The sequence below is a fragment of the Tupaia chinensis genome, unplaced genomic scaffold (genome assembly GCF_000334495.1).
Source record: "Tupaia chinensis unplaced genomic scaffold, TupChi_1.0 Scaffold149383_1, whole genome shotgun sequence".
Taxonomy (NCBI): domain Eukaryota; kingdom Metazoa; phylum Chordata; class Mammalia; order Scandentia; family Tupaiidae; genus Tupaia; species Tupaia belangeri.
Window position 1 is genome coordinate 402,358 of NW_006209227.1, and position 16,527 is coordinate 418,884.

At 38.7% G+C, this 16,527-nt stretch overlaps 1 protein-coding gene across 1 annotated transcript in view; it reads left to right on the forward strand.

Moving 5' to 3' along the window:
- PSMD1 (proteasome 26S subunit, non-ATPase 1) overlaps positions 1-16,527 on the forward strand; it is a 143,730-nt gene that overhangs the window by 1,453 nt on the left and 125,750 nt on the right. The window contains exons 2-7 of the mRNA XM_014585241.1: positions 328-371; positions 989-1,062; positions 1,769-1,938; positions 8,509-8,714; positions 11,523-11,666; positions 14,289-14,515. Of these exons, the coding sequence (XP_014440727.1) occupies positions 328-371; positions 989-1,062; positions 1,769-1,938; positions 8,509-8,714; positions 11,523-11,666; positions 14,289-14,515 (865 nt within the window). The remainder of the gene's footprint in view (positions 1-327; positions 372-988; positions 1,063-1,768; positions 1,939-8,508; positions 8,715-11,522; positions 11,667-14,288; positions 14,516-16,527) is intronic.

Genomic DNA, 16,527 nt, shown 5'->3' on the forward strand with positions numbered 1-16,527 from the left:
AGGACTGGGATGGGGCCAAAAAACTGCCTTTCTGACACATTCCCAGGTAATGCTCATGCTCTTGGCTCAGAGACTACACTTTGGAAACCACTGAAATATATAAATGATGTGAGGTATATTGTATAATGAGGGTTTGATAACACAGTTAATTCATACACTTCTTTTTCTTTCAAACCTTTACAGTTTGAAAGAAAAAAAAATCATTTCCTTATTGAAGGTACCCCTCAAAAAATACTTTTTCCTACCATCATAGTTTTGATCAAGCATTATAATTTTCATCTTAGTGAGTGTGTGTTTCATAATCATGGTATACCTTTTGTCTTATAGCTGGAATTATTTCTCTTCTGGATGAAGAAGAACCACAGCTTAAGGTATAAATTGAAGAAAAAGTAACTAGGCTTAATATGAATACTGTGAAGCTCTTTAAATTTAGTGATATGTGATATCTTTTATCATTTAAAGTAGATATCCTGTCTTGCCTGTGCTCAGTCATTGAAATCTAGCTAGAGGGAACAGTATTTTTGCAACAGTAATGGGTTTTCCTCAAGTTCAGCAAAGTTAAGGCAAATAAACTTCAACATGGCACTTGAATAACCCCTAGTTTCTTATCTACAGAAAGTACAAACGTTTCTTCTTCTGTATCATGTATTTAAAGTTATTTTCATTTGATGAAAATGTAGGATGTACTTCAAGTAGTTCTGGGCACCTGAATGTATTTATATCTAAACAACTGGGAGTCAATCTTATATAGTCAAAAGAAGAAAAATATTCATTATGATAAGATGACATTATATGAGTAGTTGGATATTTCATGATTGAAAACAGAAAGGACATGTTTAAACCCAGTTGGTAAATTCTTATATTTGTCATAGATTAAAAGTTTTAGTAATTATTACTGAGAATTTAACCTTTGATTTGTTAGAATTTTTTTTTTAAAGTATATTGCTAAGTCTGTCTCAAAATAAAATTTTGGTTTTGTCTTCTACAGGAATTTGCACTACACAAATTGAATGCAGTTGTCAATGACTTCTGGGCAGAAATTTCTGAGTCTGTAGACAAAATGTAAGAAATTATACAAATTGGAATAAGATTGATCAACTTGAATTATCTGTGGATGTGGATCTTGTGGCTTATCGCTTCACTTAGAAACTTGTTGCTACTAAATTTGTGGCTTAAATATTTAGATTTGGGAACTGACCTCATAGCCTAGTAGTTAAGAGAGCAGGATCCCACTTGGCCAGCTGGTCCTGGCAACTTGAAAAACAAATTTTATAGGAACAGCAGATGGCATAACGATTATGTTGCTAGGCTCCCACGTAGTCAACTGTAGTTTGAATCCTTAACCCAGCAGCTTAAAACTCAGACTAGGTGCATATGTGTGCATGTTCAAAATCCCAAGAAGAGAAAGTAGGAGAGGGGATTACAGTATGGCCATCCCACTCGGGGAGGTGATTTCTTGCTTTCTGTCTCTGTCTCCCCTATGAGCTCACACACCCTGCAGCAAAAATCTCTTTAAAAAAAAGAGAGAGAAACAAATTGTTTGTGTGTGCATGCCTACCCAAAATCCTGATGCAGTGGAGCGGAAGAGAAGGTATTGTGATGTGACCATACCCTATTGGGAGGTACTTTCTCCCTCTTCTCTTTCTGTCTCTCTTATCTCTCTCTGGCAAGTGCATGTGCCATTTGACAGTTAAGGGAACAAAATATAAATAGGATTTTTAGGAAAACCAAAGTTTGAACTGGGCCTGTATTTCCTAATTTCTTTCAGAGAAGTTTTGTACGAAGATGAAGGTTTCCGGAGTCGGCAGTTTGCAGCCCTAGTGGCTTCTAAAGTATTTTATCACCTGGGAGCTTTTGAGGAGTCTCTGAATTATGCTCTTGGAGCAGGTGACCTTTTCAATGTCAATGATAACTCTGAATATGTGGAGACTATTATAGGTAATTATCTTCCACCTGGTAAGGCTTTATCTTGTCGACTTTGTTACTGCTCTTGTATATATATCATTTTTTCCTAAAATTGATGTTGCCAAATTTTATTTTAATTGTAAGTTCATAATCTTCCTATAGTAATTGTATACAGGCTGAGCACATCCAACTGAGTACTAGTTATCTTTGTGCTGAGGGTTTTCGTACTCCAATGAGTATAGTGTTATGTGGAAAGATTAGATTATTGTAAGTAACAAATTAATCAATACTGATTCATATAATTATTTCCAGTGTAAGAAGTGGTTATTAAGTGGGACCAGCAGATTGCATAATGATTACATTGCTTGACTCCAACGTAGTCGATTGCAGTTTAAGTCCCAGACCCAGTGGCTTAAAACTCATGCCAGGTGCATGTGCATGGGTACTCAAGATCCTGAGAGGAGAATGGAGAAGGGATTGATTGCTGTACAGCTATCCCTCTGTGAAGTTATTTCTTGCTTTCTGCCTCTCTGTTTCTCTAGCGAGCACACGTGCCCTATAGCAAAAATCTCTTAAAAAAAAAAGAAGAGAGAGAGAGATGATTATCACATATCTGTGGTAGGCACAATTCTGGTTGTCTGTATACTGTGATTTATTCCACAATTACTTTATGAGAATAGAGGCCAGCCCTATATTAAAGATGAGAAAATTCAACTTTTGAGATGATAAAAACTTGAGGCCAGTCAGTGGTGTGATGGTTAAGGTGGCTGCATCCCACATGGCAACTGCATGGTTTGAGTCCTGGACTAGGTAGCTTGAGAAACATGTTAGGCACATGTATGTGCATGCCCAAAATCCCAAAAGGAGAAATGGAAGGGATTTGCGTGGCTGTCCCCTTTGCGGAGGGGTGGGGGCGCTTTCTTACTTTTCCTCTCTGCCTCAGCAAGTGCACACACCCTTTAGCAATATTTTAGAAAACAAAACAAAACATGGTTATTAAATAGGAAGGTCACACTGCTAGGTGTATATACAAAGGAAAGGAAATTAGTATAAAGGTATCTGTATTCGAGTGTTCATTGCAGCTCTATTCACAATAGAGTATCCATCGGCAGACAAATGGGTAAAGGCGATGTAAAGTGTGTGTGTATGAATGAATACACACACACACACATATATATATACATGTATGTATATATTCCATGGAACATATATATGAATATATACACATGTGTGTGTATATACATATGTGTATATTCCATGGAATATATATATGCGTGTGTGTGTGTATATATGGCTCTTTGGCCATAAAAAAATAAAATCCTGTCACTTGACATTAAATGGGCAAGCCCAGAGGACAGTGTACTAAATGAAATAAGCCAAGCACAGAAAGAGAAATACCACGTTCTACCTCATGTAAAAATTGGAAAGAAAAAAAAAACAAAAAAACTGGCCTCATAGAGGTAGAGGGAAGAATGACTGCTAGAGGCTGGGAGGGAGAAAGAGGTGATAGAGAAAGTAATGTTGGTTAATAGAAATAAAATTGCAGACAGATAGGAGGAACAGTATCTAGGTAGGGAGAATATGGATGGCAGCAACTTTCTGTGTATCAAAGTAACTGTTACTTTGTTTTCCCAACATGAGTAATGACAAATTATTGAGATGATGGATATGCTGACTTCTGATGAATCACCACTCATTATATTCCTGTACTGTAATAATCATATTGGATTTGTGGATGTACTCCATAAATGTAAATAATTATTACTTGTTAATTATAAAAAAAAAAAAGACAGTGGCCCCAAAAAAGAATATAATCACCTGATTCTAGTAAGAAAAGTGCATTCAGGATGTTTAAAATTTAAAACTTTGATAATAGCACAAAAGTTACTTTATATATATGTTAAATTCACAAATAGTAATTAAAAATAAAAATATGTATTAAAAATGATTGGAATAGAAAACGTACATGTTTGGTCATAAAACTCATACTGTTTCTACTAGTAACTATCTCGTTTGTTTCTTTATGTTTGGCATGAGGAACTAACACACAGGCAGCACTTTGGATTTTCTACCTGGTATTTCAACCAGAGTTGGAAGTTCAAACAACTATGTAGAATTTTGTTGAAAGAAAAGATTTTTAGGCATTTAAAAGTTTGAAGTGGGGACCAGCAGTTGGCGTAATGGCTATGTCTCTGGACTCACATGTAGTCTACTGCGGTTTGAGTCCCGGACCCGCTTGCTTAAACTCACACCTGGCGCGTGTGCGTGCGTGCCCAAGATCCCCAGAGGAGAATGGATGAGAAGGGATTGCGGCATGGACATCCCCCCTGGGGGGGTGATTTCTCGCTTTCTGTCTCTCTGTCTCTCTGGCAAGCACATGTGCCCTATAGCAAAAACCTCTCCAAAAAAAGTTTGAAGTTCCTTATGTAGTAGATTGAAAAAGGAACTTTGTACCTGCAGGAAGTCATTGTGGCTATTAAGTTTTGGGTCATAGTTACAGAGAGCTCAAGGGCAAGTTGTCTGTCAAGAGTATAGGTGTAAATACTTAACATTACTGGTTAAGAGGACAGCTGAATGGGAACCAGCAGTTAGCGTAATGGCTATGTCGCTGGACTCCCACGTAGTCGACCGCGGTTCGCGTCCCAGACCCGGTGGCTTAAAACTCACGCCGGGCGCGTGTGCGTACGTGCCCAAGATCCCGAGAGGAGAATGGAGGAGAAGGGATTGCGGCGTGACCATCCCCCCTGGGGGGGTGATTTCTCGCTTTCTGTCTCTATGTCTCTCTCTGTCTGTCTGGCGAGCGCACGCGCCCTATAGCGAAAAAACCTCCCAAAAAAAAAAAAAAAAAGAGGACAGCTGAATTATTCACCTGCACCCTTAAAAGGAAAAAGTTGTTCTCTTTCAGAAATTGGGAAATGCTGCACAAAGGGGTCAAAAGAGGTATCTTCAGATGTCCCTGAAGTTCTAAGATTCTGTGTTTACATTTTTAAAGTTTTTTTCATTACAGTGTAAAAATGTTACAAGAAGCATTACTGCTTTTGGGGCTCATTAAATTGGGCTTTTTATCTTTGACCCATATGGAAAAACTGATGGTTTTAAAGAATAGAGTATATCATTTGAAACCAGAATAGTTTAAGGTAGACATGGGGGACTAAATATACTAATTTATATCTTTTCTATTATTTGATTTTTTTAATGAATGTTGATCATTTTCTCCAGCAATGATCTGTAACTGCTTGCAATGCCACTGTTTTACAAATCATGCTTTCACACAGGACTGTTGCTGTAAAGTGCTTGTAAGGTGGTAGCTGCCTTCTCTGTCTCTAAAAGCGGTGTAACACATCTTAGCTTGTGGACAGTGCTGTTGCTCAGCAAACCAATTCTGTTATTTTTCTTTGCGTGGAAATGGGGTCAACCCATCTAGGTTTGTAGGATAGGTTTGTTTAAATGTCGGTGAAATTTGTGAGTGACTATACAAAATAGAATTTGGAAAAGACGTGCTAAGATCTTAATGAATATTATAAAAAGTACCTCCAGATGATTTAAGACTAGTAAATCACTTCCCAGTTATGATAGACTTAAACTGGGACCAAGGCTCTTTTGTAGGCTTTGGTTATAACAAACCTGGGATATAGTTATGACATAAACTTAAACCTAGTGAATGAGAACATGAATCTTATTTGAAACCTCGGAGGTACATTTCCTGCCCCCCTCAGTTATATAATCTAAAGAAAAGCCCCTAATGTCTTAATTCTGAGGTTCCTTTTTGATGGACCTAGGATGTTTCCTCACTTAACTACAAGTGGTTCAAAAAGCTCTTACTAGAACCTGGCAAAAATGTTCTGCGACTGAAACTATGTCAGGTCTACTTTGTGACCTCCACTTTGTTCTTATTAACTGTACCTGAGCCTTCATGGTTCAACCTGGATGGGCCCTGAATGTAGTGTATGTCAATTTATAAAAGTCCTCTACAAACTGATCCCATAGTCTAATGATTAAGGGAGCTGAATCTCACATGGCCGACAGCATGGTTCAAATCCTTGCCCTTCCCTGGCAGCTTGAAAAATATTCTGGACAGGGACCAGCAGTTGGCGTAATGGCTATGTCACTGGACTCCCATGTAGTCGACCATGGTTCGAGTCCTAGACCCAGTGGCTAAAACTCACGCCGGGTGCGTGTGCGTGCGTGCCTGAGATCCCAAGAGGAGAATGGAGGAGAAGGGATTGTAGTGTGGCTATCCCTCCTGGGGGGTGATTTCTTGCTTTCTGTCTCTCTGCCTCTGATGACTGCATGCACCCTATAGCAAAAACCTCTCCAAAAAAAAAGAAAAGAAAGAAAGAAAAGAAAAACATGCTGGACACACACATGTGGATGTTTAAAATCTTGACAGGATGGAGAAATGGAGAAAGGATTGTGGTATGACCATTCCCCAATTAAGGAATACATTCTCCCTTTCTCTCTCTGGTGAGCACCTGTGTACTTTGGCAAATTAAAAAAAAAAAAAAAGGCCTCTGCTTCCTCTCGTATATAGACCCATTTAACATGGCCCATATAGTGGGCCAACAGTTCTTTATGTTAGTTCGAATTATTCCTGTAGGCCAGAGACCCAGTCCACAGAGGCGAGGTGGTGGCATTGGGCCTCAGGCGGGGGTGCAGGTGGCACCCAGGAAGGGTAGTGCGGCTGCCCAAGCGTTGACCAGATAAAGGGACATGTGGATGGAAATGTTTTGATGTCAGAAGTGATATTTGAAGTAGAGCTTCCAATTATCCCCTAGCAGCAGCATGTGACCAAGTGACCTGTGGGTCCCTTTGTCATCCATTGCTCTCTCGCAGCAACTGGGGATCATGGGACAAAACAGTTTCAGGCATCTCCATCCCTGCTCTCCTGTCCTTCCCTGGGTTCACCTTCACTGCTGTGAAGCCCCCAGCCTGTGCTCCCCCGCTTCTAGATTGTAGGTATTAGTAAGGGCCAGAGAGCTCCTGGCACAGGAGATGAAACCCAGATGGCCCAAGCCCACATCCATGATCCCTGTCAAGAATTGCCTCTGATGATCATCCAGTGTTTCATCAGGTATTCCACTCATCGTCCTCCAGATGGGCCATGGCCCCGCCTTCTGATTGGGAACCACCACCATCCTTGCCATGCTGTCCACAGGAGGGGTGCTTATACCTATGAGCACCACTGACATTACCTCCCTGGGTTGTGAGGGGACACTGCAGGGCAGACAGAAGTCTAAGTGCAGGGCAGAGGAAGAGGTAAACTGGCCACTGCTAATTTTTCTATTAGCTGAAAACTGCTCTAAGAAATATAACCCGTCAATTTTAAGAGAAACACATTTCCCAACTATTGATCATCTAAGACACATTTAAAACCAATAGAGATGTGCTGTAAGTATAAAATTCACAATAGGTTTCAAAGATTTTATATGAAAAGCAATGAATGTATAGATGCCTTATAATTTTTATCCAGAATACATGTGATGATCATACTTTGGATTTATTAGTTTAAATAAAACAATGAAAATTTATTTTAAAAATTCTGTTTCCAGGGAGTACATTTGTTTTGCAGCTAATTAATCTGTTCTAGTCCCCTTTCTTCTCTTTGAAAGAGATAACCAAGCCAGTGAGAGGATAACTGGCCTATGTGCCATCCTCTTGGGTGCCTCTGTCTTCAGCTCTAGGGTGGAAAACAGCTTAGGGAAATGCCCTTTTTTGGTTTTACCTATAAACTTTTAAGATATGGTTGCAAAGAAATGTAACTAAGTAGGTACAAACTGTAGTGTTTCTCATCAGGTATGCTATTGGGACCCTTAAATGTCGCCTTCCCCTCCCATCCACCCAAATTACTTTGAAATGTAGAAGCCAAATTGTACATGTATACTATTGCATGAAATTCAGACACCCTTCTGGGGAAAAGAGGTTCCACCCACCTCCAGTTAGGATGAATACTTCAGCCAATTTCTTATATTGCTGGAAATTTTAGGGGAAATCTTTGAAATTTCCTTTAGAACTTATGGCATATTTCAGGTCGTTTCATCATTATTTTACAAAGATGTTCTAGACACTGCCCTTACTTTTAAGATGCTACTTAATGTGAATAAGTCTAATGTATTGCTCTGTGATAGTTGCCATTATAGGCCTTTTAAAAAATCTTCAGTAATGGCACACCTTTGTTATTTGAAGGTGAAACGGTCAGCAGCTATTTGTAGCCAACTCTTTTGAATAAGTCTGGATAATGTCAGCCTGATGAGAATTGGTGTGTAGTCCTCCAGTGTAACCATTATGAAGAGAACAGTACTGATTTGAATGTATAAGTTTTAACATTTTAAAGTTTATTACATAGTTGGCAGCAGGTAGCATAGTGGTTGAGGTACAGGATTTCCCACATGACTGACTATGGTTCAAGTCCTGGACCTGGCATTTGCTCGCACACTCTCTCTCTCTCTGATGAGCATATATGAAAAAAAATGATAATAATAAATCTTTTAAAAAATTTATTGCATATTTATTTCATAAGTACATATGATTATAAATGTTGGTATTGTTCTTTCTGGAAGTTTAGCCCAATTTACAAGATAATCAGTTATTTTATTTTCTGCATAGCAAAATGCATTGATCACTACACCAAGCAGTGTGTAGAGAATGCAGATTTGCCTGAAGGAGAAAAAAAACCAATTGACCAGAGATTGGAAGGCATTGTAAATAAAATGTTCCAGCGATGTCTAGATGATCACAAGTATAAGCAGGCTATTGGCATCGCCCTGGAAACACGAAGGCTGGACGTCTTTGAGAAGACCATACTGGAGTCGGTAGGTAGATGAGGTCATTGCAGTGATTGTTACTAATGGGTAATCAGGAAAGAAAATTATTCAAATGCAAAATCTCCTGGGTAGTGAAGAACAAATCTAGGTTAGAAATAATAAGGCACTCTTTTGTCAAATGTTTTATTTTTGTATTTATGTATGAACTTTGGCTGTGTTTTATGTTCATATAATATCTACTTTTATCTAATCATATTATACTCTGCCTTCTTAAGAAGACTATATTGATACATTACTATTTTAGTGCTTTTATTATGGTTGAAATTAAAAACTAGTATGGGAGTTTTTCAGTAATTAGTAAGACAGTTTTAAGTCACCAACCAAGAGGGTTAGAAAGGCGCAGAGCCGAGGTAAAGGAACATGGATCTGCACTTCTTCTTTACCTTGCCTCTGGCCTAGCTCTATGCTTCCCGGCCACGTTGGTCTCCTCTTATCTCCTAGATGTACCCTCCCTGTCCCGTTCCCTTGCTAAAAATATTCTTAACTTTGTTTTTTGGGGTTTTTCTTTTTGAGAAGTTTTTGCTATAGGGCACGTGTGATCACCAGAAAGACAGACAGACAGACAGAAAGTGAGAAATCACCCCCCGGGAGGATGGCCACACCATAGTCCCTTCTCCATTCTCCTCTCAGGATCTTGGACATGCACACACACATGCCCAGCGTGAGTTTAAGCCACTGGGTCCGGGACTCGAACCGCAGTCGACTACATGGGAATCCAGCGACATAGCCATTACACTAACTGCTGGTCCCTTAACTTTTTCTTTATTTCTTTCTTTCTTTTCTTTTTTTTTTTTACTTGCTTCATTTCTGTTCATGATTCAGAGCTCAGCTTAACGGTCTCGTTTGCATCACCCATACCCATACCTTCTTTAATCCCTGCTGCAAAGGCTAGCTCCAGTTCTTTCAATAATCTCATGGAACTCTGTATTTTTTCGGTCATTGTGTTTATTACTTGTTATTAGTTATATTATTAGGTAGTTAGCTTCCGTCTTTCCTATCAAATTGTAAACTTCCTTAGGACAGGTACTTTGTACACGGTCCCTAAAGCCTACATCAGAGTTTAGCATCAATAGTTAGATTTGTTTAAATGAGTAAGAAACAACCTAATGTAATAGAAGGGCCCTCGTTTTACTTAGTTGCATTTTTGTGCAGTTGTAGCCTCTTGTCTTCATGTGAGTAAGGTTAAAATATTTGTTTTCATTCCTTTTTTTTTTTCTTTTTATTCATGATGAAGTGCATGTGCCTGCACTTGAGTATTAGAGTGAGAGGATAAGGGGAGCATCCACCATGGGGTCTGGTCACACCATGATCCCCCTACTTCAGTCTTCCAACCCATTGGATCTTGGGTACTTGTGCACATGCCTGGCTGGCATGTTTTAGGCTACCTGGACTGGGGATTTGAACTGTGGTTGCCATTTGGAATTCAGCTTCTCTTGAGCAGCACGTTACCACTGCGCCAAGGAGCCACCTGCTTTCATTGTCTCAGCAAATATTTTTGTAATGCCTACTGTGTGCTAGACACTGTTCTGAGCAAGTAAGACCAACAGAGTTCCTACCCAAATCAAACAGTTCACTGGGGGAATCTAGAGGGGAAATAGGCAGTGAAATAAATAGTAGGTAAAAGGGTGATAATTTTTTTTTAAAGCAAAGGCATCTTACTTTGCGTCCCAATGCACTTATGCATACAGACTTGTTTTATGAAACAATACTTATTACTTATGATATAACTCTGATTTTCCCCCTTACGGCACATGCACACCCCAGAGAGAGAGAGAGAGATCACCTCTCAGGAGGATGGCCACCCCACAATCCCTTTTCCATTCACCTGGATTTTGGACGTGCACACCCATGCACCCAGTGAGATTTTCAAGCTACTGGGTCTGGAACTCGAACCACAGGGTCGGCCATGTGGGATCCCGCTGTCCCAGCCTCTGCCCCACCTGCTGGCCCTAACTCTGATATTTTTAAATAGTAACTCATTTTGAAAAAATATGCTAGTAGGGTCAATCCCTGATGGTTATGTGAGCTTGACTCCGTATGATTAACTGTGATTTGAGTCCCAGACCCAGCAGCTTAAGATTAACATGTAGGGAACGTGCATATGTGTGCCAAAATCCTGAAAGGAGGGAGAGAGTGGGGAGAAGAGATTCTGACATGATCATTCCCCGTGGGGGTTGCATGTTCTCTTTCTCTTTTTTTCTCTCTCTGTCTCTGGCAAGCAAATGCACCCTCTGGCTTAGGTTGAAGGACTTTTGTAGGGATGGTATCTCAAATACTAGGTGCTTTTAAGAAACACAGGTCAACACACATAGTCTGGGTCAAACTTCCTCATAGAGCTAGCCACCAGACAGTTCTAACAACACCCAGGGATTGAGCTGCTCACAGCTGGAGATAACCTGCCACATTGTGTCTCCTACCAGTGAGTAAGTATAGGCAGTAAGTAATAAGAGACATTGTCCAAGTTAGGAGGCAGAAAGACGTAAGCAAGCATAGCCATTCTGTGTATGGACAGTTGTATAGATTTTTTTGAAATAATTAACAGCATCATTCTTTTATAGTGTACCATATTCATATAGGGATGATCTTCAGGGATCACTAAATATTGTTTCAATCCATTTTTTCATGAAGATACAGAAATATGTAATGATTAAAAAATTTAAAGTTGTTATTGTTTAAGGGGTTTAAGTTATTGATTGCCTAAAATGACTAAGAAAGTAGATTAAGATAATTCAATTTCTAAGTAAACATAGTGCTTCAGTAACCAAATAATGGTATTTTTAAAATCATCTCTTTCAGAATGATGTCCCAGGAATGCTAGCTTATAGCCTCAAGCTCTGCATGTCTTTAATGCAGAATAAACAGTTCCGGAATAAAGTACTAAGAGTTCTAGTTAAAATCTACATGAACTTGGAGAAACCTGATTTCATCAATGTTTGTCAGGTAATTACATCATGTTACATTAGAGCACGCTTTGTTATTCCATACTGTGCTGGGCTTCATTATACCACATTGCATTGTATTCATTGTATTACATTACTATAATGTCTTCATACTTGAATCTCAGTTATCTTCACAGCAGCTCTATGAAGATAAGGTATGTTGTTTATATTCCTTTTTACTGATGAGAAACTGAATCTCACAGCACTGAAAAGCTATTTTGTAATAATGCACTCTGTGTATTCACTTTTTTTATTTTGAAAACAATCTAAACGTGGAAGCAAATACGGAAACAAGGTTTTAAGAAAAAAAGGGTAGAAGAAAAGATAAAAGTAGTATCTATCCTGTACTATGTTGTTCTAAAAAAAATAAGCTTGTTATTTCCCTTCATCTGGGTCCTTCCCCAAAGGTAATGCATAGATGTTTTTCTGAACTTACTGGCACATGCAGATCAATTACATTCTTTTCAATGGTTCTTATTTTTTAATTAATTGGAGATATGCATGAGTTTCCTTTTTTTTTGCCAGAGGGCATGTGCACTTGGCCAGAGAGCAAGAGGAAGAGGGAGAAAGCACCTCCAATGGGATGTGGTCATACTGAAGCCCCTTCTCTATTTCACTGTCTTATTGGAACTTTTGTCATTGTCATGCACATACACACACACCTCAGATGTGTTTTTCAAGTTGTGAGACTGGGATTGGAACCATGGTGGCTCCCTTAGCCACCAGGCCAGAGTAGCAGCCCAGCAATTTTTTTTTTTTTTTTAGAAGTTTTTGCTATAGGGCGCATGCACTCGCCAGATAGAGAGAGACAGAGAGACAGAAAGCGAGAAATCACCCCCCCAGGGGGATGGCCATGTCACAATCCCTTCTCCATTCTCCTCTTGGGATGTTGGGCACACACGCACACGTGCCCGGTGTGAGTTTTAAGCCACTGGGTCCGGGACACGAACCGCGGTCGACTACCTGGGAGTCCAGCAACATAGCCATTACGCTAACTGCTGGTCCCAGCAATTTTATTTTATTTTATTTTATTTTATTTTATTTTATTTTATTTTATTTTATTTTATTTTTTAAGCTATAGGGTGCATGCACTCACCAAAGGGAGACAGCGAGAGAGATAGAAAGAGCAAGAAAGTGAAAAATTATCCTGTGGAAGGAATGATCACTCTGTAATCCGTTCTCCAGTCTCCTCTTGGGATTCTAGGCATGCTTGCATGCATGCCTGGTGTGATTTTCAAGCTGCTGGGTCCAGGACTCAAACCATGCAGTCGGCTACATGGGATCCAGCACCTTAACCTCCATGTCACCTGCTGGCTCCCAAGTTTGCTTTTTAACAATTATTATACTGCATATATTTTTGTATTTTGCTCAAAGAATAGCATTTTGTTACGGGGTGATTTCTCGCTTTCTGTCTGTCTGTCTGTCTGTGTCTGTCTGGTGAGCGCACACGCCCTATAGCAAAAATCTCTCTAAAAAAAAAAAAATTTTAACCGTACACTTAAAAAATGTACTTTTGAAACAGATAGTAGTACATTCACATTATTTAAAGTTAACAAAGAATCACAGGTATACAGTGGAAGTCTCCTTCCTGCTTTCCTCCCGCCACCAGGTTCCCTTCCTGGGAAACAAACTATCTATATGTGAGGGCTGAGACCAGCATGGTGGTTAAGGTGCTGGACTCCCACATTACTGACCTAGACCTGGTTTGAGTCCTAGACCAGGTGGCTTACTTTCTTTCTTTCCCTCTTTCTCTCTGTCTCTGGTGAGTGCGTGTGCCCTATGGCAAATAATAAATAAAATTAAATAAATACTTTTCAAAGAAATTATATATCAGAATTTTCCCAAAAGGTCATGGAAAATATGTGTTATGAGAAAACTAAGCATAAATTTCAAAATTTTTTTCACAAAAATAAATTTATACTTTAATCCCATTATTCTACAGATCCTTTGAAATCCTCTCTTCTGGCCTTCAACTTATCATTTTTCCACGCTTTAACTCTACAAATAACAAGTGTTATTTTGTTTCTTGATTGTGCAGTAGTCATTCAGAGTATAACCAGTGTATAACTTCTTTGCTTAACCAGTCCTCTATTATTGGTCATTTAAAGTTGAATTACTTGCTGCTTAGGAAACGAGATTTAAATTGAGTTCCTAAAAGAGTTCTAGCTTTATTGGATAATTTTGTTAAAACATATACAGGATCATAAGATTAATAAGAGAAGTGATTCAAAATGATAGTCTTAATTTGTCTTGTTGTGGCCCGGCACCATACAATGTATGTTAAATGATTTCCACAGTATATGGTAAAGCAGAAAATACAAGTTAATGAACATTTAGATATAAATTAGGGACAAAATTTAAAGAAACCAAGACTCATTTAGCAACTAGTATGGAATGCTAATTTCCAGGCACAATATTAGAAGTTGTGAATATAATTCATGTAGTGTTTTTGGTTTTTGTGTTTTGTTTTGTTTTGTTTTATAGAAGGCATATTCCATTTTTAGAAGAACTTAGCCTAGTGCTGGGTTCAGAAATAGAGCACTAGATATGTTGTTGACACTGTCATTGATTTTGTAGATAAAGTTTTCAATTATTACTTAATTGTTTTTTATCTCCATTTCAGTGCTTAATTTTCTTAGATGATCCTCAAGCCGTGAGTGATATCTTAGAAAAATTGGTAAAGGAAGACAACCTCCTGATGGCTTATCAGATTTGTTTTGATTTGTATGAAAGTGCTAGTCAACAGTTTTTGTCATCTGTAATCCAGAATCTTCGAACTGTTGGCACTCCTATTGCTTCAGTGCCTGGATCCACCAATATGGGTACTGTTCCGGGATCAGAGAAGGACAGGTATGAGTATGCGTCAGAACTAACTGAACAATCTTTACTTAATTTGGAAAATAGGTATAATATTCATAGATAGCATATTCTAAGAATTAATAACTGTAATCATTAACTTTTATAGATTATAAAATCTTAGTCTGTTGGTCTGTTTTGTACCGTGTTAGGAGCAATAAGGAAACCCAAAGAAATGGATCTGTAGAGAAAGAAAAGTGATAAAAAAAAAAAAGAAAGAAAGAAAAGTAATTATCTGTTTGGGACAATCTACCAAACATCATGTATACTATTTAATCCTGTAAATTAAAACCTTAGATGGAAGGCGGGAAAAATTAGCTATTTCTGGGTTAACTATTTATAAAGGAGGAAACAACAATTTTTTAAACTTTATTTATGTACTTATTTTGCCAGAGAATGACAGAGAGAGAGAGAGAGAGAGAGAGAGAGAGAGAGAGAGCAAGTGAGCGAGAAAGGGAGAAAGCGCCCTCCCTTAAGGGGCAGCATCATGCTACAGTCCCTTCTCCATTTCTCCATCCTTTTGGGATTTGGGGCGTGCACACACACGTGCCAGCCATGTTCAAGCTGCCAGGGCTAAGATTTGAGCTGAGTGGTTGGCCACGTGAAATCCAGCTCTCACTAGGCCTCAGGTCTGGCCCATTTTGTGATTTTATTATAACTAAAAACACATATATCTTAGGATAATAACAGTATCAGATTTTATTTTCCTGCATCTTCTTACACATTTAGATGGCTTATTAAAACTGTTTCTGTTCATTAATTATGTCTGCTTCTTTTCCTTGTGAAGTCGTCTACACATCAGCAAGTCATTCTTCTGAAACCTAAATATGTCATTTCCCTTTTAACCTCTAATACCTTCTAGATATAGCTCAAAATTCTAAGTCTAGAATTAGAATAGTCTGACCTCTCCATACCATTCCCTTCATCTCTTTCTTTCTTACTGCCTTCAAACTGCACTGGGCTTCTTACTGATCCTCAAACACACGAAAAATATTCCTTAGTAAAGTTTTCTTGATAACTTTAGTTTTTATTATTTGTTCCATTCTGTCATCAGAGATTAATTTTACCAGTTCTTGAACTTCATAAAAATGGGTTTGTATAGCATGTATTCTTTTCTTTTTGGCTTTTTTTCACTTAAGATAATCTCTGATATACATCTGTATTTTGGGGCTAATCACTAACTGATTATTAATACTTTTTATTGCCAAGTATCATTTCATTGTATAAATTTATCTCGGTTTGTTTATCTATTCTTCTACTTATGGACATTTGACTATTTCTGGTTATTGATTATTAACAAGACAGCTATGAACATTCTTACACAAGGCGCTTTTTTTTTTTTAAGAGAGATTTTTGCTATAGGATATGTGCGCTTGCCAGAAAGATAGAGAGAGAGAAAGCAAGAAATCACTCCCCAGGGGCAGTCCTTAATCCTCCATCCTCCTCTTGGTTTCTTGGGCACGCACACACATGTGTGTGGAGTGAGTTTGAAGCCTCCGGGTCCGGGACTCAAACTGGGGTCAACTTACTGGGGAGTCCAGTGATGTAACCATTATACCATCTGCTGGTCTCACACAAAGCTTCCTATAGACAAATGTTTTTGTTTTTCTTGGGAAAATACTTTAGGACTGGAATAGCTAGATTACAGTTATATATTCAGCTTGGTAAGAAACTGCCAAGCTTTTCCAGTATGATTGTACCATTTTACCCTTTTAGCAGCAATGTCTGAGCATTCTAGTTGTCTCTATGTTTGCCAACATTTGATGTTACCTGTCTTTTTTTTTTTTTTTTTTGCTAGAGGGCATGTGCCAGTGACACAGAGAAGGAGACGAGAAAGCACCTCCAGGAGAAAGTCATGCCACAATCCCTTCTCCACCTCGCCCTCCTTTCAGGATTTTGGGCATGAATGCACACGTAGCTTTAACCTTTGGGGGCAGGCGCTCAAACTGCATGAACAGCCATGTATGATCTGGCTGCCTTAACAACCAGGCCACAGAGATGGCCCA